This window comes from Natrix helvetica, assembly GCF_964273705.1.
Source record: "Natrix helvetica genome assembly, chromosome: 1".
Lineage (NCBI taxonomy): Eukaryota > Metazoa > Chordata > Lepidosauria > Squamata > Natricidae > Natrix > Natrix helvetica.
Window position 1 is genome coordinate 135,881,347 of NC_138548.1, and position 25,345 is coordinate 135,906,691.

Sequence of the window (25,345 nt, forward strand, 5' to 3'; positions counted from 1 at the left end):
CTTAAAATGTTGTATTCATAACCAGGTTTCTGAACTAGCTAGTCAGTCAAATAGTCATACATACGCTTCTGCCATCTATAGAAACACATTACAAGCTTTTAGAAATGTATGTATTCTCATTTAATACTTTCTTTTCTGGTTATAGAAATTAGAGTACATTCTTCCTAGTGAAGCTGAATGAAGGATAGGGCCAAATATCCATTAAAATTGTATATAATGGGAAACTATGGAGTTTCAGAGAAACAGGGAGGTTCTCAACTTTTTGAATATTTTCCTGTGTAGCTGTTAAAGTATAACAGAAAGTATATGTGTGTGCGTGCATTGCACATACCTGTCGGCATATAGACATAAAAACTTTACCTTGTACAGTCAGGGTTGCTTCAGTATGAATTCCTCCCAAGTCATTCCAGGCCTCACAGGTGTATTCTCCTGTGTCCTCAGGAAATACCTCTTGGATACAGAGGCGATACACATTGCCCTTCTTCTCAAAGTGAAAATCCTCTGTTTCCTGGATTTCTTTACCATTGTGAAGCCAAATTATTTCAGGAGGTGGATTAGCTGAGCCACAAAACAAAACAGAAGTCTTTGAGATAAAACAAAGGCAGCAGGGGAAGTCTATGAACTATTCTATTAGGCCAACTGCAACTATAAGATAAGGCAGAACAAGAAACACACATGGACTTCCTGCTGCCATAACAATATTAAAAAGCTCTATTCTGAGTAAAATACAGGGAAATAATGTAGAACACATATATGTTAGTGAATTCTTATCTGCACATACATGCATGCACACACAGACCAATTCTTGGCTTTAGTCACATTAATGCACCTGTGTCTGATCAAGTATTATTTTCTGACTTCCTATCAAGAACAAAATATGTGTTCAAACATACATATTATGTTCCAGAATTAGTGGAACTGTCTTCCCCCATCCTTTTTTCTAATCTTCTGAAAATGCCTTTTGCAAAAATAGAAATAATAGTTTCTTCACATGTGTTTTTAGGCACTTTTCTCATTGTGTGTTTTATTGTTTTGCACCCCATATAATGCTATTATTTAATAGAAAAACTGAGTTTTCATAAATCATTTCTCACTCTTCCATAGATCTAGGAAACCGATCCTCAAACTATGGCCCACAAGCCGGATACAGCCCACCAATGCAAAGTATCCGGCCCGGGGAGTAGTGGGATTCAGTCCCGCCCCCCCCTCACCGTTGGCCTTATCTTCCAGCAAGCATCCACTCAACCTGCACTTCTGCTTAGTTATTTCACCGGTTGAGCTGCACTTCTGATCACACTGCTACTGCCGCAGGTAAGGCCGAAGGATGCTGGGGAGGACAAGCTGACTGAGGGTGATCTCGCCAGTGCAGCCACATGATCCAGGGCCGGTGGGTGAGTAGGGGAGGGGCTGTTGCTGGCTTGAAAAGCAGCTCTGCCGCCAACTTGTAAATTAGTACTTTAAAAGTCTTTAAAAATGCTTTAAAATGCTTTAAAAACAGCCTTTCAGGATGTTTTTCATAGCCATATGATCTAGGGCCGGTAGGTGAGTAGGGGAGGAGCAAGTACAGCAAGGATAAAGGCAAAATGGACTGCTAAATTGGCCACGCCCACCAGTCACATGACCACTTAGCCATGCCCACAGTTGCATGACCACCTAACCACGCCCACTCAGCCTCTCCAGCCCCCCAACAGTCTGAGGGATCATGAATTGGCCCCTGTTTAAAAAGTATGAGAACCTCTGATCTAGAAGAAAAAGGGTTCTATTTATTCGTTTGTATTCGTTTTATAGCCAACCCAACAGGGTCTGGCCAAGCTACAACAAAGCCCAAATAACATATTAAAGTTAACATAAGCATATTCCATAAAAAGAAGGCCATCGTTTTAAAGTTGCATGAAAACATTATAGCGTTTTAGCCATAGATTGCTTTTAACTTCCTTTGTTCAAATTTCAAGCACTTCTTTATTCTACAATGACAGTAGAGCCATCTATTTACTTTAGACTCTATTGGTTTCCCATTATCCCTAATGATAAAAAGTTTAAAAAAGGGAATAAATATGAACCAAAGGCAAAAAATACTGCTTGATTGCAAAACAGAATAACACCCTTGTTAAAATTCTGAACAGTTTATTATTTCTTATTTAGTTCTATTTCTATATTGCCTTTCTCCCAAGTATCCCACTAGAAAACACAAATATTTACCTGAAACTTCTACTGTCATAATCATTTGACTTCCATCCATTACCTTAAGATCACTTAAGCCTTTCAGGAGGACTGGAGGAAAGGTTTTATTGGCTGCAATTGGATGTGCACTTTCTAGTTTAATTCTGCTCCTCTTTTCTGCTTAAATAAGAGACACAATGGTTTCCCATAAGGAACTCTTGTAAAAAGATTCAATCACTCTTATCAGAATACAACTTAATAGGATAGCACCATTTCCAACTCAACACTACTCATCAGAAATCTACACAAGTATAACTCTACATTTACAGGTTATTATTATTAATCAAGTATTTTAATTTAATTTAATTGTCATGCAAAAACTTCGGAAAGTTATAGAACACAGAACACCAACTTTATTATTTACACGTCTTTGCTAAAGATAGAAGTAAAAAATAAAATTAAATCATATCCTAATTTTGGATCACTCTGTGGAGCAATTTTTTAAAAGATCCTTGCCATTCATTTTTTTCCTCCTAGAAAGTTTAAATAATAAGAACAATTATTCTTGCCTAAAGGATGCTATTTGGCTCAAATGTAACTAATGGCCAATTGTTTTTAGTGGGCAGGTATCTTCGGAAGTGTATTGAAAAAAAGATGTCCAGGAGATTGAGATAGATTTTTTTTGCAGCTATTAGAACAGGAACTAATAAAAGCAGTGTGGTGGCCTAGAGGTGAAGATGCTCGCCTCCAACTCAGAAGATTGAGAGTTCAGTTCTAGGGAGTGGCAGATGTTTCTTTATCAGGACACAAAGAGAAAATATCTGGTGCAAACTTGGCATAGGCATCAGGAAGGGCACCTGGCCAATAAAATGATCAGCTCCATTCAGTCGCCACAACTCCACCCCAAATAAAGGGTTGTAAAAAGAAAAAAAAAGTGCAAGAAATAATAAAGAAAATGAAAATTGGAGTGGGGAGGGAATCGGGGGCTGAGAATCATAGAGCACAAAGGAGCAAATATTTTAGAAAGAGAAGGATATAGTTTTCATACTATACAAGGTAGCATATACTATATTTACATGGAAAATGATATGTTTTTAAGAGAACTTAAGAAAGATAGCTATTTTATTGCTAGGAAAAACCCAACTGCATGATTGCTGCAATTGATGGATTAAATCCCATCAAGTTTGTGAAAATCATATTCAGGCAAATTGACTTTAGATCAGGATGGAAACGGTGTAGCCTCAGAACCACATCTAGGTCCTCAGCATCTCTTCTGGGCCTCCAGAGCATTCCTGTAATCATGGTAATGAATTCGGGGGCAAATAATATCTCTAACTTGCAAATAAGCCTTATGTCCACTTAAGGCCCAAGACCTGTCTCATCTATTTTTAGCGTCCAATCATTGATCTGATTCTTGTGTGGACTGAAATTGGGAGCTTTCTGTTTTAGTGAAACAGTTTGACAAGCTGCTTTTTCTCCTCATATTTTCAGGAAGGAACACAGCAGAAGGAATAGCCTGACTTAAACATTCCAGAATATAACTTCACGCAAATAAAAACATCCATGTACCGTAATTATTTTATGGCATATTATTCTCATTTTAACACTTAGTTAGCTAGTATTTAAAACTGGCACATATATTGCATGTTAGGCTGACTGGTATGTCTTCCTAGAATTTCCTAGATGCTCTAGTCAGTATGGCTTAACTGGGCTCTTCGCCCATACCCAGCCTTTATGGCACGTCTAGCTAGGAATTTTTTACTTGGATACTACAAGAAGACACTTAAACAATTCATTGTCCTTTGTCAAGATGAAGGTACAATTCTCTTTTTATACACACTATAATTTAATTCCAATAATTCTTTCTCTTAGCCCTCCTATTGTTTAGTGATTTTTTTTGCCCTGTACTTACTTAGCTTTGAAGCTAGATGATTAGTATTGTTGACATAACTGCCATCTCCACCTTAGAAACTATGGCTCTCAACATCCACAAACTATTAATAGAACTAATTGGGTTATAATCTTTATGTAATGTTCAGTAAGAAAAATTATGAGTACTTTACATTTATTTCATGAGCATGTAAAGACGCTTAAGCAATGAAGCTTGCCATATATTTTTTAAAAGCTTTAAATATTTTATGGACATATAAATGAAAAGTGTTAAATGGTGCTTTTATATATATCTATCTATCTCCCTTGATGTATGGGAATGTCAAATATGCATCTGAGAATATTTCTTTTCTATTTATCCACCCAGTTGAGCAAAACCTGTATAAAAGGGGAGTTTTTGTTTTTTGTATTGGGGTTTTATTTTTAGAAGTTGCTCGGATTTGGGTGTCAATATAATTATTTTTAATAGATAATAAATAAAGCCAATGATCCATTAATAAATAAATGTTGTTGTTTTTTTAAAGATACCAAAGACATTTTAACTTCTACTGCTGTGGCTAGTAGCAGACATGACTCCTTTCAAATTTCTATTGAAACAGATTTTAATTAGTAATTTCCATGATTACCTAAGGTAAACGGTAAAGGCTCCCCTCAAACTTATGTGCTAGTCGTTCCTGACTCTAGGGGGCGGTGCTCATCTCCGTTTCAAAGTTGAAGAGCCAGTGCTGTCTGAAGATGTCTTCATGGTCATGTGGCCGGCATGACTAAATGGCGCATGGAATGCAGTTACTTTCCCACCAAAGGTGGTCCCTATTTTTCTACTTGCATTTTTAATGTGCTTTTGAACGGCTAGGTTGGCAGAAGCTGGGACAAGTAACAGGAGCTCACCCCGTTATGTGGCGCTAGGGATTCGAAACACCGAACTGCCGACCTTTCTGATCAACAAGCTCAGTGTCTTAGCCACTGAGCCACCGCACATCCCTTTTTACTTAGCTCATCTAAATATATTAAATAAATATTTTCATCCTCTTCTTTCAAGGGAAATTTTTCTCATCGAAGAATTGATGAATGTTGTCATTAAATCTCCTCTTTTGGTCAGTGGCTATTCTATATATTCTTAACACATTGAAATGAGCAAGGCGTATAAATGTGCTATGTCTATGACAGAGTCTTTATTCCAAAACCCATTGCTCAAGAATCAGTGAGTTATTCAGTGATACCTCACCAGTAGCCACTGAGAACTGACGCTGAAATCTGTATATTTTGCTTTTGAACTCAGTAAAATTTACTTTTGACTATAAAGGAGCAACATTAGTAGAATACAGTTTTAACAAGAGAACGGGAAAGATTAATCCTAATTCTTTTTTAAAAAATTGTATCTGTCATCTTACAATGTGTTATCAAATAGGCCCGCTCCCCCTTGCCCCATTTATGTGTGTGTCTCTTCCTTTCAGTTTTAATACTTTGCACTCCAACCTTGGGAAGTTATAATGACACAGGATGCAGATTCCAATGAGAAAAGAAGAAGCAGCTTCTCCAATTACTAATCTAAAAATGGCCACGCTTAGTTTGAATGGTTAGAAATGGAAAAGAAACTTCTAAATCATAAAAAGCATTTTTATTACACATAAAGTTCACAAAAACAACTTTCCCACAGCACTCCTTCTTACTTAATACCGCTGCAGCTTGTTCATGAATGAAAAGGGCCATCTTTTATTAGCATCCTGACTGTGAGTGGCATACAATGCTCCTTGAGTCAGCTCCCCAGAGATTTAGGTTCAAGGGCTTCTTCCAGAGAAATACTTTTTTTTTCCAGAAAGTAGAAAATGCCCTCTGCTCTGCTTTACTTTCTTCTGCCCATATGACAGTTTCCCAAGATCACAGCCAAAACTATCAGGAAATTAAGAGGATATTAATTCATGTGCCAATTTCAAGTTTCTACATTCCCCATTCTGGGGACTGATGTACTAAAATGGGAATGCATTAAAGTACCTTCCTAACGTTTCTTCATGTGCTTAACAATATACTTCAAGAAGTCAAATTAGTATCTGACTGGACAGCAGTCTGATTCATTCAGCAATACAAACAGGGGAAGGCACCAATAATTGCTGCTAGCATCTCTTAGCCAATCAGTGGACTTCTACTGCTCTTAACATTGCATCTCATCAAAGAGTTAATATCTCAAAGGCCCATGATTTGGTTCACATTTACTTTTATTCCCCACCCACTTTCAACTTTCAGCACATCTCACATGGGTAGTTCTTAAAAGTAATCTCTCATTCATTTCTCATATGGCCACATTGCGTTAAGTGCCTCCAAACGTTAAGTATGGGGGAGAGGGCCAAAGGAGAGGAGAAACTGCTATATATAATATGTAGCTAGACCTCCTTCTCCACACTCTGTATTTATGGATAAACATATAACATAGTGTAAATGTGGGATGATTTCTAAGAATAGACAAAGAAAAATTCTCAGCTTTTTTTTTTTTAGATTTGAGGAATTCCCTGTTGTGCCCAAGAATGGCCAAATTTCTATTCTTAGTCTTTGAAAATTTCCTGTGAATATTGCTGTCATAAGTCCTTCTGTTCTCAAAACTTTAAGCAGGTCCTGAAAGCCTGAGAAATTGGGCCACTTTTTTGGATATTTTTGTGGGAACCTTTGCACATATTAAAAATTCCAAAGGAAGAGTGTGTATGTGTGCATTCGTTTCTTAATACTTATTCACAACTTTCTACACATTTGTCTTGTATTTGTTCTGGAATCTAAGCTGACTGTGTTACCTATTTGCTTGTCCATCAAATGAATGATTATCACTTCGGAAAAGGAGGTCAAGACCTTTTCTCCTTTTATAATAGAAAATTCACAAATTTAAAACTAATCAAATAGTGGCTTTATTTTCTCAGCAGTAAATTCTAATGAAAAAAAACTAGATCCAAATTTAGTACAACGGGGAATCATAATCCCTAATGTTTAGTTTCAGGAAAAGAGATTTCAATCGGCGAAAGGAGTCTGTTTGCCAGAGCTTTAGAATAAGGCAGCCAAATAATGCCTAGCCTGAATCCTTTGCAGACACACATGCTCAGCAATACTGACCATTTATGGTGATTAAAATATTGTGTTGGCTCCCAGTCTCATAAATCAACTGAGCTGCAGAAAAACACTTAACTCTCAAAGTGCTAGCTTGCTAAGCGTGCAGAGAAGTAGACATACAAATATTCATGAAACCAAATCACTCAGCATACTTCAAATAAAATGTTCCACATTAGCGTTCAGCTCCATCCTGGTCTACATCTAGACATCTCCCTACCCCCACCACCCCTTACTTATGCTTTGATGCTGTTAATTCAAAGGGAAGAAACAAGCTGCTTAACAGGAACCCAAAATGCAAAGTCATTTGGTTTCTGTTTCTTGCTACAAAAAGTGTTTTTTAAAACTGCAATCCCACAAACACAGCTTGAAATTAAAAAGGTGTGATATGTGTAAGTCGTAGTACAATCAACGTCACATTTATGAATTTGTTTTCTTTAATTTCCTATCTCTTCATAGCTCAGCCTGGAGTTTCCCATCAGGGAAAGCATCTACTTTTGCTATGTCTGGAATTGGACAAAAGGATGAGAGTGAGAGAAAGCAAACCTTCTCAGCAATTTTGTATATACACAAGATGATCCCTAAATATAATCCAGTTATAATGGCTGTGAGATAACTTTTTCAGTCTAGCAAAAAAATAGATACATTGCTTATCTAAATAATTGGGAAAGTCACTCTTGTCATCCCATTGGCTTAAATCAAGAGAAATGTAATTAATCCCAGATATGGTCATGTCAGTTGCAACAACTCTATTTAGACATAAATAAAGCAGCTTTTCTTTCGGCTGAAGCACTTTCAAGACTTGGTGATTATTTTTAATTATATAGAACATGCTATCCAGCAACAATTCCATCTCCTTAAACGCAACCAATATTCTGCAGGTTTTTTTTTCTTAACTGCAATATGGAGAAGGTTAATCTAAGATGTCATTACATTCCAAGGTTGATAATAATTGTTTATTGCATTAATGACTTGCATTGACTATGTTTCCATATGAGAACTGGTGCATGATGGGGGGGTTGGAATGAAGTAGTTACTCCACAGTTTTATAGAACTTCAGATAAAGAAATTAAAACTTAACTAAGGCAAATTACCAAAATCTTTTTTTAACATATGATGGACAATCTGTTCTTGGTGGACACTTGGAAACAGAGACATGGTACTTGTAGGGAATATATTTATTTTTCAATAATACATAGATCGTTTTAAAGAATTGATATGATATGGCTTTCTAAGAAACTTGCAAATAAGATATCTAAGGTGGAGATTCAATCTAAGGCTTCATGAAATGAATGCCATATAAATTGAGAAAGGAAAAAAAAGAAAATGATATTGAAAATTCAAAAAGGAGATAAAGCATTAGTGTATAATATGAATATGGTGAAAATACACACTGTAGGAAATGGATGAAACACCCCATAAATTAAACGTTGAAGACAATACCATAATATTCCAGAAAAGGATCATATCAATTGGCACATGACAGGAACATAATTGCTTTTTTAGATAGAAAAGACTCCCCTACTCTAAGATATTTTAATGACCAGAAAAAAAATGTTCAGGGCAAATACAAATGTGTAACACAGATTTAAATATATGTACTTATATGTTAGAAATATACTTTAGGAATGTATAGAATGAACAGCAATCCTAAACAGTTATATACTTTAGGAGGGAAAACTCCTGAGGGCTCCGTTTTGGGTTTTAGGGGGGAGGACCAAGAGCATTAAATGATCATTATTTAATTGCAGTGTCTTGTGCATTCTATTGCAATTGTATTCAAGACAACTTCATTACTCTTCCTTAACATGTGGACTGAGTCCATGATGTAGCATCTACTGCCAAGGATATTCAGCCATGGCTTAGAAATGCTGTAAATAATGTGCAAGGATCATGTGAAGAATACACTGTATTTAGAAGTGGAAAATGTCAATTTCAAGGAGCATCTAAAGAAAATACTGAAAGGCTATAGTTTTTATTTATATGTACCTACATCTATAGCTAGTCTGCCCTCCAAAAGCCTTGAAAACTTACTGTAATTTGTAAATGGTGCAGAGCTTGTTCTAAAACTCCTAATAAATATTGACTGAGCAATTAGATGAACCATAACATAAATATATTGTAATTTTATTCCATAGTACAGCTTTCTAAAATTTCTATGACTGAAATTTTGATTATGCTGCTTGATAATTCTGAGTCTCAGCTCCAACATATCTGTAGAATGTCAAATTATAATGGCTTTCATATTAGATGTAGAGCATGCCTCTATATTCCTTACTCGTACAAACCTAAAGAAGCAGACACACTTATTTTTTTTAAATCAAACCCTTTCAGAAAATCAATAGTTTACAGTTTCCAGAAATAGAGAAGTATCTGCAAAAATCAGTGGTGATTTGATGTAGCCACTTTCTAAATCATCAAAAGTAATATTTATCCTGTCTTGAGCATCCTCAAAGTTTAGATACAAATTGATTAAACATTGCAATAAAACAGAGTTGCTATGGTAACATTTCTATGTTTACAGATGTTACAACCTTGGGTTACTGTTAATTTTGGTTTTATTAAAACAATTTGCATACTGTAATTAATGGGAAGTACCACATTAATTTGTATAAACAGACCTACTAAAATCAATATGCCAAGTTATGAAATAATACATGACTGTAGACATGTTATATTTTTCTAAAATAAGTTAATAAATTAGACAAAACAACTTACCCATCTCCTTAAAGTTTATGTATCAAGCAGGTATCAAGTTAGGCTTAAAGTTACCAACCAATAATTACTGTGCAACTCTCACCTTTGCTTTAGCATGATTACTATGTATAAAGAGATATGTTTATGGTTTTATAAATATATAACCACAACAAATGAAGCCACCCAGAGTCGTTGGATATGAGATGGGTAGTAAACAAAGTTTATAAATAAATAAATAAATAAATTGCCACAACAAATAAACACATTCCCTTTTATACTAACTGGAAGAGAATCCTACCTGGGACCCCCAAACTATATTTTGCAGCCAGCATTTCTGGGTTGAGATAACCTGTTCAGAGCAGCTGTTCTAAAAAGATTTTAGATGACTCTAATCTGGTAGCCTGCTGAATCTGATCAATGAATGGCTGCTATAAGAAGATTATGAGAACTATGGTTATCTAACAAAAACATTTAATGCTAAGGAGCCCCCATGAATTATCCATAGACAAAGATAAAGATATTAAATTTCTGTCCTGAGAAAAATTTTCTAAATTTTAATTCTAACATTTTAATATTTATATACTGTTTTATATTTTGATGTTTTATTGTACATCTCCCAGAGTCTCTCTTTGAGGGAGAAGGGAAGCCTAAGTATATGCTATTAGCTGCTTGGCTTTTCATCAAATAATGAAAACAAGCAGATTAATCAAAGTTACTGTAAGCCAAATATTGCAAATGATAGGATGTTCACATTAGTAAAAACTGGTGAATTCCAAAATGTCCTGGTGGAGATAGGGAAATCCTGATGACAATCATCCAGTTATTTATGAGATGCAAATAAAACTTCTGTTTGATACTAATAAAGTTTCTCATCAAATACTTTTGAGTAAATTTCAGAGACATGGGATAAAAAAGTTGCCTTTTTATGGACTACTAATTGACTAAAAAACAAAACAAAAAAGAAAGCTAAATTGAAATAATTGGGACATTTTCTCAATGGAGAGATGTAAGAAGTGGAAAACCTCAGAGGTTTGTTGGGGCTGCTGCTTTTTAAGTTGTTCATAAATGATCCTGACTTGGACTGAGTTTCAACGTTTGTAGACGATACTAAACAATTCTGGATGGCAAAAAAGGGGGGGAGGGGAGAGATTGTGACAAGCTCCAGAAAAATATTTTTAAACTGGCTGATTAAGAGAATCCAGGGGCAAATCTGACTGAATTTAAGAAAGTGATGAGAGATGCATACTGGACACCTATAATTTCATATATACACTGATGGGATCTGAGCTACCCACCAACCGTCCTAGAAAAAGATATTAAGAGCCTACTGCATAGCCCAATGAAGATGGCAAACCTATGTAGCAGCTGTAAAAACATAAAAGCAACATCAATGCTAATGAACATTAGAATAATTAAAATAAAAATGCCAACATTGTTGTGCTCTTATATAGACCTATGATATATCTGCCGTTTGATTCACGCAGAATGATTTATGTTTATATAATTGAAGAGGAATATAGTGGAAGAAATAAAATTGCACGAGAGAACAATAAAAATTATTGGTGACCTAGGAATTAATAACCACAAGATATATAATGGGCATTAACATGGATGGCTTTAAAAGTTCAGAAAAAAACCCATTGGTCACTAAAATAAAATGGAGAGCCAAAGTGGTACAGTAAGTAAGGTATTGTATTAGGATCAAGGAGATCAAGTTCAAATCCATTCTCAGTCATGGAAGATTACTGAACTTGATGCCAGACATTCGCTCTTAGCCCAATCTACTTAATAAAGGAAATGCTACAACTGCTGCCAGAATAGACTAAGTGTAACCTGTAAAGTGAAGCAAAATAAGTTGGAACACAATACAACACAACACAACCTGGCTCAATAATGGCAACTGCGAGAGGGATTTTGGAGTCCTAGTGGACAATCCCTTAAATATGAGCGAGCAGTTACCAAATTGCTGCAGCTACCAAAAAGCCAATACAGTTCTAGGATGCATTAACAGAAGGATAGAATCAGGATCATGTGAAGTGTTAATACTACTTTTGCCTTGGGAAGACCACATTTGAAATACTGCATACAGTTTGCTTGCCACTGTTAGATACTTGTTCTAACTACAGTGGTTTCCACCAAGGTCCTCTGATCCGGCGGGAACAGAGGTTTAATCCTATTGGTCGAATAAAAGGGCTGCTGTCAGACTCAACCTTCACTGGATTGTTCTCACTTGTTGCATTGAATAAAGAGCTGTTGTTACCGTTAGCCTGTGTGTGCCTATCCATTACCCGATCTAACACTGGTGACGAGGATGGGATTGGAAGGCAACTAGGTGAACCAAAAAGAGCATAGCAATCCAGCAAGTACATCCAGCTCGGAGCTCAACGCGGCTTCGAGCAGCCATTTTTGAGCGGGAAACTCAAAACACCCTCAGAACACAAAATGGCCATGCACGTCCCTCCGACTCCGTATGATCCAGTCACCGAACACTGGGAATCATATATGCTATGATTTGACTGTTTCCTCAAGGCCAATGACCTCATAGGCTTTCTGAAGGCCGAAAGAAGAATATGTTCCTTGGATACTGTGGCCAGGAAGTGTTCAAAAGGGCGAAATAACTCTCTGAGCCGACGCCGTTGCAATCAGTCACTTGGTCCGTGCTCCAGAACCCACTATGCACCCAAGCCATCTAAGCACGTTCGCCAGCATGAGTTTAACATCAGAAACCAGAAAGAGGGCGAATCGATTAATGAATACGTTGTGGCGCTGTGGAAGGCTGCAGCATACTGTGAGCTCTGAGACCTGGACAAGCTGATTCTGGACCGCATAATTTGCAGCATACGAGACATTAACCTACAAAGGAGGTTACTCGCTAAATCTAACTTCACTCTACAGATCGCCTTGGACAAAGCTAGGGCGTCCAAATCAGCCGTCAAATCCACTGAGAATCTGCAGCGCCAAAGCACTCCACAAGACGTGCGGAACAGTACACGTGTACATCGCGAGGCAGCAGAGCCCGAGAGCTCAGAAGGCGAGGAAGATGACAGCTTCCACATGCGCAGTAGCCACACCCAGCTGGTGTGCAAATTCAAACCGTGTCTCCTGCCTTGCACTAGCTGCGAAGGAGACCATGCCAGATTGGCTTGCCATTTCCATGACGCTACCTGCCAGCACTGCGAGCGAAAGGGGCACATCGCCAAGGTGTGCAGGAACGAATTCCCTGCTACTACCTGGCAGCCTAGAAGTGTACCAAACCACCAACCGAGGCCCAACCAAGGGGCCTGGCAGAAGCCACCACGGCGCATCAGGCGGCCAAAAAAGCTGAAGGTGACAGTCCTCATCGAGGACTCTCCATGCGAGATGGAGATAGACACCAGGTCATCACTGACCATCATGCCGTGGTCTACGCTCAAGCAGGCTATACCTAGCCTGAAGAAACAACATCTACGTACCCCTGACATCCGTCTACAAGATTACCAGGGCAACTGAGTCCCTATTGTGGGCCAAGGCACCTTCCAGGTGAAATTCAAGCAGTTCAGCAGTAAACTCCCAGAGATGGTGGTCAGGGGCAACCTGCAGAGCCTCCTGGGGCTTGACTGGTTCAAAGTCCTGGGCTTAGAAGTGACTGGTATCAACACTTTGAAAGACAACGGCGCTGAAGCCATCTTTAAGGAGTTTGAGGATGTCTTCGGCACCGGTCTGGGCAAGTATGTGGGGACTCCAATTTCCTTTAGTTTGGACCCCAACATAGCCCCAATAAGGCTAAAACCCAGGAGAGTATCTTTTGCTCTCCGCCCCAAAATTGACAGAGAAATTGACAAGCTCGTAGGCCAGGGAATCCTAGAGCTGGTTGATCACGCACGCTGGGAGACCCCTATTGTGACACCTGTCAAATCTGACGGGTCTGTCCGCATCTGCGCGGACTACAAGTGCACAATCAATAAAGCACAACAACAAAGCGCTTACCCTGTACCCATTGTACAGCACCTACTTCACTCTTTAGGCCCTGGAAAAATATTCACAAAATTGGACATGGCACAGGCATACCAACAATTGCCTGTAAATGGTGCTACGGCGGAGGCCCAAACCACTGTGACACACAGGGGTGCACTCAAATTGCCCCTGAACTGTTCCAAAGTATCATGGAATGGCTTTTGCAGGGGATTCCAGGAGTCATCCCCTATTTCGACGACATCTTTTTTTTTATAACAAAGTTTTATTGGTTTTTTAATATTTTACAAAGGAAAAAGGTAGGGGATAGGTTACAAATTTTGGCAACTGCAGTGTGCGGTAGGTGCGCCCCCCCTCCATACTCATAGTATACATTTGCACATAGTTCATTATTAGGTAGTAACATAATAACATATAGTCAGCATGTAAGTTCAGTTAATAATTTCGATCAGTTTATGTCAGGTGTATTTTCTTACTCATTTTTGTGATCTGAGCTTTCTCGATGTTGCCCCATCTCCCCCCGCCGACAGAGCACAGCCTCTCCCGTGTCCTGTGTATCTGGTGGAGGATCATCAGGTTTTTCTAGGAGTAGTTTGTTTTTTTCCATAAAGGCCTGTGCCTCTATGGGTGTATTAATTCTAACTCTTGTCTCCTCCCAGAATATTAGCATACCTTCAGGCATCAACCATCTAAACCACACCCCCTTCTGGTATAATTTATTCGCTAATTGCGAATAGCTTTTTCTTTTTTCTCTTACTTTCTTGGGGATCTGTTTCAGAATGGTTATCTCCTTATCTTTGTATGTCAGGGCTTGCCCCCTTTGTGTGCTCAGAATCCCATCTCTTGTGCTTTTTCTAAGGAATTTAATGTGTACCTCCCTGGGAACATTGTGGGAACATTGAATTCACTCTATAAACCAGGTCTATTTCCCACCCCATCTGTTGTTTCTCTTTCTGGATGTAGTCAGCCAAAATGTTTGTCATGATGTCCCTTATATTTTCATCATCTGTCTCCATCACATTTTGAAATCTAAGATAAAAGGACATTCTCTCAAACTCTATTTTCATCTGCTGGGAGTCAAGTTCTTTGTTTCCCTTCTGCATCCCTTCCATCCCTTCCCTCATCTCAGCCGCCCCACCCTCCAAAAGGTCCAATCTCTGTGAGTTCTTGTTAATTTTGGCCTGGTTCTGTTTAATTTCTTCTTTCATCTCCTGCAGTTGTTTCTTTATTTCCTCTTGTCCCTGTATAATTTGCTGAAACATTTGTTGAAACTCCATCTCCGGAGGTTTAGGTTGCATCAAAGCTGTTATCATTGATTGTGTACTAGGACTGGAGGTTGCAGATGTCGGGGCAGAGGCAGCAAAGCCAGGCTTTCCAGGAGGTGGTTTTTTAGGTGGCATTCTTTATACCATAAAGAGTTCAGTCAGTATAGAGAATGGTCAGTCAGAAAGGCAAGGCAGCTAGGAGAGTCCAAGAGACAGAAGGATTTCGACGACATCTTGATATCAGCTGCAAATGAGGCTCAACTTTTCAAACGTGTACTAACAGTTTTGACTCGAATTAGAGACAAAGGCCTCCGTCTCAAGAAAGAAAAATGCCAAATTAACGTGCCAAGGGTTGAATTCTTAGGGTACCTAATAGATGGCTCTGGGATTCACCCGACCACCCAAAAAATGCAAGCAATTCAAGATGCACCCACACCTCGCAATCAAACCAAGCTGCAGGCTTTCCTCGGGCTCCTTAATTTCTACAGCGTCTTTCTTAAACAGAAAGCCACCATTGCTGAGCCCTTACACCATCTCCTGGCTAAGAATGCGAAGTGGTCCTGGGGCAGAGCCAAGGCTGCCGCATTTGCCGCAGTAAAATGACTGCTGTCAGTGGACTCCGTCCTGATTCAGTACAGCCAGATCCTGTCGTTGGTGCTGACCTGCAACACTTTCCCGTTCGGCGTCGACGCCGTTCTCAGCCACAGCATGCCCAACGGAACTGAGGCTCCCATTGCTTTTTACTCCAGGACCTTGTCTGCTGCAGAGCGGAACTACAGCCACCTGGACCATGAGGCTTTGGCTGCAGTGGCTGGATTAAAGAGGTTCCATGAGTATCTCTATGGCTGGAACTTCGAACTGATTACAGACCACAAGCTGTTGTTCGGCTTACTGGCTGGGGACCAACCTACTCCAGTGTCATTATCTCCGTGAACGACCAGATGGACCATCTTCCTAGCTGCCTACTCCTACCGTCTCATCCACCGACCAGGCTCCATTTTGGGGCATGCTGACGCTTTAAGCCGCTGCCCGCTGCCTGAACTTCTCGCTGACCCTACCCCCGAGACGCCAGTCCTCCTCATTGACTGCCTTGAGACTGGGCCTGTCTCGTCCAGTGATGTTGCCTGTCACTCTGCAAAGGACTCCACCATCAAACAAATTTTGAACTGGGTGTGGAGGGGGTGGCCCAAGGGGCCTGTTGGGGCTGATTACAAAATGTATTTTGCCAAATGTGATGAGTTATTGGTTGTAAATGGCTGTTTACTGTGGGGGGACTGGGTCGTTGTTCCACCCAAACTGTGCATTGCAGTATTAGAGGCTTTACGTAGGGCATCCTGGAATTGTCAGGATGAAGTCTTTGGCTAGGAGTTACGTGTGGTGGCCTAACATGGACAGGGAGATTGAAGAATGGGTGGCTACCTGCACACCGTGCCAGGAGTCCAGCCCAGCTCCCCCAGAGGCGCTTGCTAAGGAGTGGGAGCGACCTCAAGCACCATGGTCTAGGGTGCACATTGACTTTGCTGGCCCAGTTCATGGCCAGACATTTCTCATAGTTGTGGATGCCTACTCGAAATGGTTAGAGGTAGTCCTGATGACCGCCACTACGGCAGAAGCGGTCATCAAGGTGCTATGGAGACTTTTCTCCATGCACGGCCTGCCCGACGTCTTGGTCTCTGACAAAGGGCCCCAATTCATGGCCATGCAATTTGAGATCTTCCTAGCAGCTCAGGGAATCAGGCATGCCCTGATCGCGCCATTCCATCCAACCTCCAATGGTCAGGTGGAGAGAATGGCGAGATCTGCAAAAGTGGCCTAGAGAGCTAGGATGGGCCCGGGAGATTGGCAAACACGGGTTGACTACTATTTGCTAATTCAGCACATCACACCCAGTACCACTATAGGGAGAAGCCCCTCCAAGCTTCTCATGGGTCGCCAGCTAAGGTCCCACTTAGACCGGCTACACCCAAACTATTCCGCCTCATCTCCCCCAGACTTCACAAGCAAGATTCGGACATTTAAGAGTAGGGGATTTGGTATACGCCCACAGCTACGCTGGGGGAACTCTGTGGATTCCTGCCACAGTGATAGGCATCACTGGGCCTTGCTCTTACCTCTTAGAGCTTGAGGACGGTCGGAAGTGGAGAAGGCACATTGACCAACTCTGTGGCCACCTCTCCAACTCCACTCTTAGACAACCAGAGGTTACTCCTGCATGAGTTAGCTAAAGCCCTACCCAAACGGAGCAAACACTCGCTCCTTCCACAGCCAGCTCAAACCTGAGGGTACCAGGAAACTTATCTGGTTATGGTGCAGGCCCGCAGCGAGCTCTGAGCAAACTGGCTCTAGAAGCTCCAGCCGCAGCCTGTGAAAGGTTCCAGGAGCTTCCACCAAGCGGAGCTGAGGAGGAAACAGATCCGTCCGACCTGTCCAAGGAAACCCCTCCTACTGAACTGTGCAGGTCTGGCAGAGCTACCCAAAAGCCTGCCTACCTGTGTGACTAAGTAACAAGTAGGATTATTCCATCCAAGAGGGGAGGGGTGTTAGATACTTGTTCTAACTACAGTGGTTTCCACCAAGGTCCTCTGTTCCAGTGGGAACAGAGGTTTAATCCTATTGGTCAAAGGGTCTGACAGCTCCCTATAAAAGGGTTGCTGTCAGACTCAATCTTCGCTGGATTGTTATTATTATTTATTAGACTTGTTAGCCACTCCCCCTCCACGATTGTTCTCACTTGTTGCATTTAATAAAGAGCTGTTGTTACCGTTAGCCTGTGTGTGCCTATCCATTACCCGATCTAATAGCCACAATACAAAAAAAGAGGCTGAGACTTTAGAAAGAGTCCAGAGAAGAGCAACAAAGATGATTAGGGGACTGGAGGCTAAAATATATGAAGAACGGTTGCAGGAATTGGGTATGTCTAGTTTAATGAAAATAAGGGTTAGGGGTAACATGATATCAGTGTTCCAATAATTAAGGGGCTGCCAAATAGAAGGGGGAGTCGAGCTATTCTCCAAAGCACCTGAAGGCAGAATCAATGGATAGAATCTAATCAAGGAGAGAACCAACCTAGAACTAAGGAAAAATTTCCTGACAGTGAGAACAATTAAACAGTGGAAGGGAGTGTTCTACTGTGCTTCAAACTTTTAAGAGATTGGACAATCAATAGTCTGAAATTGTATAGGGTTTCCTGCCTGAGCAGGAGGTTGGACTTATAAACCTTCAAGGTCCCATCCAACTCTGTTATAGATAATGTTGGACTAAGCTGGGCTTTCAGATGATCAAACAAGACTGTTCTTACATTAAAAAGAAGAAACTCTGGGCTCCAGGTTATTTTAAAAGATACATATAGCAAATGTAGCATAGGTAACATACACATAGTTTTGTATTTTTGTTCAGCAGATAAATTCTAGGGATGTGCAAAATGTTCCATGCACAGAACTGCTTGGGGCATAGCTTTGAAATATGCATGTTCAGAAGTGTTGGGCAATTGAGGAAGGAGAAAAATGCCATGAGAGGAAAAGTTAAAGAGAGGTAGAGAAAGGAAGATGAGAGCAAAACAGGAGGAGGGGCAGGCAAATTGTCTACATTTGCCATGCCTGGATTCAAAAACAGCAGGAACATGCCCAGAACAGTATGGCCAAATACTGAGCCTCAATGTGTTTCTTTCAAGCACAGAAACCACCACATCTGGCAAAGCAGCACCCAGCAGTTCCCAGGGTAGAGAGGACTATTATGTCTGAGCTGCCCAATGTCACCAAATGAAGGCATCCATTAACTCGGAAAGGCAGAACAAAAAAGCCTAATCTTTGGATTACAGACCTGTATAAAGACTGTGATTTATTTACACCCACAAAGAGCCAAAATCTGTACTCTATGGCATAGTTTTTGACCACAACAGAGAATTTAATTTGGTTGCGGCATCCCTGAGAGTCTTCAACCCATTCCTGAATAAAGTTTTAAATATCTAAAGACTGGAGATTTACTGCCAAGCTCTGATACTAAGCTTGACAGCTGGGGAGCCACACAGTAGAAAGCCTGAGGGGGGAGGTCTTCAAAAGGTACTCCTCTGGTAATCTAAGTAATGGAAAGATTAGCGGAAGAGACAATCCTTGTGATCATAAGGAACTAAAACTATTTACAATGTTAAAGGTCAATGCCATCACCTTAAATTGAGCCCAAGAGTCAATAATCAGCTAGTACAGGTCTTTTAGAATAAGCTTCACATGATCCCTTACTCCAGTTAAGCAGCCTGGCATTTTCCACTAATGGCAATTTCCAAATATTTTTCAAGTCTAACCCCACATAAATTGCACTGCAGTAATAAAGACAGCATGCGGCCATTGCTAAATTTGACCAGCACAGAAAAGATTGCAACTGGTACTTCCAACAAATATGATGCAGTTTACCAGTGCCTCTGCAAATCTAATGGCAGTTGGAGGTTAGGGAACAACCTTCAACTGCAAACCTATCTTGCAGGAGAACAACCTCTTGATTCAAGAGAGGCTTCACTTCTCTCCCCATGAACCTATTTTCCTCAACAGCACCTTCTTCTCCTCTAGAAGACAAGCTTAACAGACATGTAATGTAGGGAGGATTTCATTCCCAGGAGTAGCAAATCAGCAACAGGGAATGTTCTACATTCAAGATATCCCGTTGACAGAACATCTCCTTTTGGGCTGGTAATATGCTTTCAGTTTTCAAATCTGATCACATAATCCAGTGGAATTTATAAAGACACACTTGTCCCTCTTTTTTAAAATGTAATTTTCCATTTGCTGTACAAGCTGCTTATATACAATAATCTTTTTACAAGACTGTTAATGTGAAAATCTCTTGGTTGGGTTCGATATTTCTTGTTTTTTTCAATAATGTATTTTTAAGGGAAAAGCTCCAAAGGTTTTGTGGAGAAATGTTGTGTGTGGGTCCACTTTAAAGCCATTGAGTGCCAGGTAACCTTCTTCAAATTATTTGCTTCATCATAAGCTATTCGTTTGGAGAACACAACCTAGAAAATCCAGAACTGTTGGATTTTAATTCCTGTCAGCCCCAGCCAGCATGACTGATGAAAGGGGTTGATGCAAGTTGAAATCCAAAACTTCTAGAAGACATTGAATTGTCTATCCATGCTAGTTTGTGCCAGTTAAATAGGTAATGTGACTGGAGGGTTGAAGATATTTTTGTGTGCAGGCCAGGCCCATCCCAGCTCTGCAAAGACAAAAAATGTTGTGACATGTCATGTGATGCAATCGAGTTTGACACCCGTGTTCTAGAATCTTTAGTAGCTTGGGAGTAGTACAGCAAAGAAATGAAATGTTGTATTCTCTACACAGAAATAGCAATGATTGTCTAATGACATTTCCTAACAATTCTCTGTGTTTTGAGCACTAAAGATTGAGATTAGTAATACAGAGGATTTGCAAAGATGGTGCTATACACAATGCAAATGTCTTTAAACACAATACTATAATTCTCTTTTATTTTGATTTATTTTATTTTGCTAAAATAAACCCCTGGTCCACAGTTTTGTTCTGTTTCTTCACTGGAGCTAGGTAGGGAATGTGGATTCATTCAAAACAGCAATGGATACTTAGAATCATAATTAAAATTGACTTCCGGTGGCGCTGCTGGCCTTGGAGGACGCTCTCTTGGGAACGCCAGCCCCTTGTTTGAGTAACAAACTGCTAGGATAGCATAAATCAGCTGTCCAGCGGTTTGAAACCCCCCCCTTAGGAAAAGAGTGGGAGGTGAGCTGTCTGGCATAGGGTAAGGGTCCCCAGCGGCCCCAGAAGTAATTCTGTGGCGTGAAGGGTGTGAACTCCTCAGGAAGCCCGACAATCTCCTCATCTCGGGACGCTTCTGCCTTTGCAGAAACAAAAGGCAGTGACCACTCCTGCTGTTCCAACATTTATTCTACATCTGAACAAGACGCAGGCAGAGCAAATCAGGAGGTCAACATAATGCAAGTACAAGCCTTAACTCTGTAGATTATATCGCCTTTTATAAACTTAAAGGGAACTTTTAAAAAATGGCGCTGGAACAATAAAGGGTGTGGTGAAAATGAAAGTGAAGCGGAAAGCAGAATAGCACTTGTTAAGTCTTGTTAGTGTTGTTGGAAGACGTGAGAGAATAGGTGGATTTTCTGGACTGAACAAATTGGTTGTTAAAAAGCTTGATTTGAATACTTTGAAATGGCTTCAAAGCAAAGAAAATTCAATGTCTCAAAAAGTGCTGGCAGTTCTCCAGCGCAATCGCAAAAGCTGCAATCTTTACAACCTCCGGTGGAAACACAAACACAAGATGACAATTAAATTTCTAACTTGGAACGTTAATGGCTTAAACTCACCACAAAAAAAGGAAAAAATATTTCACTATTTAAAACAATTTAAAAATGATGTAATTTGTTTACAAGAAACACACATTAGAACACAGGATCAGAAATACTTAATGAATGCAAGACTGGGACCACACTTCGTAGCATCTGCTCTGGAGAAAAAACAACGGTATAGTCATATATTTAAGGAAAGACTTAAAGGCTGAATTAATTGAAGCAGATCCTCAAGGTAGATATATTGCAATTGAACTATTAGTAGAAGGAAGGAAAATACTCTTAACAGGAGTATATGCTCCCAATCAACAACAAGAAAATTTTTATAAGTTGCTTCACACGAAATTAACACAATGGGGTTATAGATCCAGTGTTTTACTGGGTGACTGGAATGGAGTACTGGATCCCGTTCAAGACAAGAAGAGGCTTTTGCAAAATACCCAAACACGAACAAGATTACCTAAATCCTTTTTTGATATGATGGATGATTTTGAATTGAGAGATATCTGGAGGGAACAGAATGTTAAAGAACGGGATTTCACATTTTTTTCTGATAGGCATCAATCCTTTTCTAGAATTGATTTCATACTAATTACAAATGACTTTTTTTCCAGGGTGAAGAAGACTAAGTTATGCCCGAAAACTTTAACAGATCACAACCTGGTTTGGATGGAATTTGAATATGGAGACCGACCCAGGAGGTCTTGGAGATTAAATGGAAATCTATTTAGATATGAGAAAAATGTTACGGAATATAAAAAACTATTGAAAGAATATTTTGCTTTTAATATGCAAAAGGGGATATCTATGGAAATGGTTTGGGACGCAAGTAAAGCATACATGAGAGGTATTTTAATAAATTTGAATAATATTTATAGGCGCAGACAAAGGGAGAAACAAAGGGAATTAGAGGAAGAGATTAAAAAAAAAGAACAGGAGTTAATGTCTAAACCAGATGATAAGAAGACAAAAGAGGTAATTACCTTATTGTGAGGGCAGCTTAATATGTTGATGTCGGACCAGATAGCCACTAATCTTCTATATGCTAAACACAACACTTTTTGCAATGCCAATAAACCAGGTAGAAGGGAAAGAAGTTTTTCAACAGGATATGATTAAAAAGACTTTTTTAGAATTTTACACCAGATTGTATGCTGGTGACAAAATACAAGGTTCAGACATAGACAGATATTTGGAGAAACAGAAAATCCCTATACTCACAGATGAGCAAAGGGGAAGATTGAATCAACTTGTAACTACAGAGGAAATCTTCCTGGCAATTAAGCAGTTAAAAATTGGCAAGGCTCCTGGCACAGATGGCTTGACAGCAGTTTATTATAAAAAGTTACAACTAGAAATGGTGGAACCTCTTAGGGAATTATTTAATAAAATCCAAATGGAAGGGAGGGTTCCACCATCCTGGAAAACAGCCTTTATTTCCTTGATTCCAAAAGAAGATCAGGATCCTACCCAGCCAAAAAACTACAGGCCTATTTCATTACTTAATATAGATTATAAAATTTTTGCTAAAATATTGGTAAACAGGTTAATGCCAATTGTGGAACAAACGATTCATAATGATCAGCCTGGTTTTATACAGGGGAGACAAATGAAAAGTAATATAAGACAAATTATCAATATAATGGAATATTTGGGAAAGAATAACCAAGTCCCGGCAGTGCTTTTATTTTTAGATGTAGAGAAAGCATTCGATCAAGTCAATTGGCAATTTTTAATAAAAATATTACAAAAGATGCAGTTCGGAGAGCATTTCATGCAATCTATTAAAGCAATATACCAGAAACAGACAGCACAAATTATAGTTAATGGAGGCTTAACAGAATCTTTTTAAAATTGAAAAAGGAACAAGACAGGGGTGTTCCTTGTCTCCATTATTGTTTATTTTAACCTTGGAATTGTTGTTGAATAGAATACATGGGTCTGACGAACTACAATGAATTAAGATTAGGCTTTATGAATACAGAGTAAGAGCATTTGTGGATGACTTGGTTGTAACTCTAACCCAGCCAGGGGAATCAGTTACAGGTTTAATGAATATAATTAATCAATATGGTCAAGTATCTGGGTTTAAAGTAAATCTAGGGAAGACAAAGATGATAGTTAAAAATATGACTATAAACCAAAAAGAAGAATTAGAAAGAGTAACAGGATGTGAGACCGTAAAAAAGGTTAAATATTTAGGAATTTATATTACAACTTCAAATGGGAAATTATGTAAGTACAATTATGAACCATTATGGCATAAAATACAGATAGAAATGAATAAATGGAAAAAACTACAATTGTCTTTGTTGGGAAGGATAGCAGCAGTTAAAATGAATGTTTTGCCTAAGTTTCTATTCTTTCAAATGATACCAATACTTAAAAAAGACGCAAATTTGGAAGGATGGCAGAAAGGTATTAACAACTTTGTTTGGGAAGAAACAAGGTTAATAATGCAAGATATACACGAAAGAGGAGGCTTAAAAATGCCCAACTTAAAATTATATTATGAAACAGTAGTTTTAACAAAATTTAGCAATTGGATTAACCTAACAGAGGATAGAATATTGAATATTGAGGGTTATGATCTGGTATATGGTTGGCATGCTTATCTAATATATGACAAGAAGGTGGATAAGATTTTTAAAAGTCATATTTTAAGGAATGCTTTATTGCGTGTCTGGAAAAAATATCAATATAGGTTAAATGATAAGATACCTATGTGGGGGGTGCCCAGACACACTATAGAGAACATAAGTATAGAACAAAAACAAGATGTAATTACATATGCAGAACCTCTTAGTATGGATAGAGGTGTACTACAGTTAAAATCTTTGAATGTACTAAGAGAGGAAAGGATAACTCAAACCTGGTTTCAGTACGGACAGTTACAGGCTAGATGGAAAAAAAAAACCAGAAAACTGGTATCATCCAGAATGAGGATAATTTGATAAAACAAATTAGGGACCAGGGTCAAATGCATATAAAAAGGTTGTATAATGTATTGATAGAAATAGACTCAGAAACAGAATTAGTTAAAGATTGTATGATAAAATGGGCACAAAATTTTGAAGAACCAATAATAGAGATTTGGGTAAGAAATGTAAAATTTACACAAGCTCAGAACTTGAGAGAGAATTTTTACAAGATGCTGTACAGATGGCATTTAGATCTAAAAGCTAGCCTGTATGTATCCGAATCTACAATCTAAATGTTGGAGATGTGACTGTGTTAGTGCCACCTATTACCATATTTGGTGGACTTGTAAAAAAGTTAAAGCATTTTGGATAAAAATATGGGGGGTTATTCAAAATATTTTGAAAAAGAGGATAAAGTTCACGGCCCAGTTGTTTTTGTTAGGTATAGTTTCAGATTGTACTGTTATAGAGACTAATTTGATTTTGAACCTAACGACGGCAGCAAGATTGTTGGTGGCGCAGTATTGGAAGAAGGAAGAGTTGCCCACTACCCAAGAATGGACGTTAAAAGTAGTAAACTTAGCAGAGATGGCCAAAATTTCAGCATATCTAAAGGACCACTCAGATGAGAAGTACAAGCTGGACTGGAGAAGATGAATTGACTATATTCAAAACAAATACCGGACTAAAAAATTTCATGAATGAAGGCGTAAGGAATGCTACAATTTATTTAAAATTAGTTTAATAAAGGGGGAGTTAAAGCACAAGAATAGTAATATGTTAAAATTAGTTAGCTTATGTTAGCATATGGTTGTTAAATGTTTATACCCTGTATTCTGCTCTGGGAGGTCGGGGGGAGGGAGGGATGGAAGAGGGGTAGGGATGGGGGAAGAGGGAGGGAAAGGGGGGTAATAATTGTAAAACTTATTTTAAAAAATTAATAAAAAGAATAAAATTGTTTGAGAGTATGCTACTTTGCAAAACTGTTGAAGCTAAGCAGATTCCTGCTTCAATTGAATCTGGATGGAAGACTGCCTGAAGATAAGATA

At 39.1% G+C, this 25,345-nt stretch overlaps 1 protein-coding gene across 5 annotated transcripts in view; it reads right to left on the reverse strand.

Moving 5' to 3' along the window:
• The window catches only part of MYLK (myosin light chain kinase), a 199,216-nt gene that overhangs the window by 81,310 nt on the left and 92,561 nt on the right, over nt 1-25,345 (reverse strand). For 4 of the 5 annotated variants that reach the window (XM_081935683.1, XM_081935685.1, XM_081935684.1 and 1 more), the window contains exons 12-13: nt 2,200-2,340; nt 361-558 (exon numbers count right to left, since the gene is read on the reverse strand). In XM_081935683.1, coding sequence (XP_081791809.1) covers nt 361-558; nt 2,200-2,340 — 339 coding nt within the window. The remainder of the gene's footprint in view (nt 1-360; nt 559-2,199; nt 2,341-25,345) is intronic. The other variant, XM_081935682.1, reaches the window with a different exon arrangement.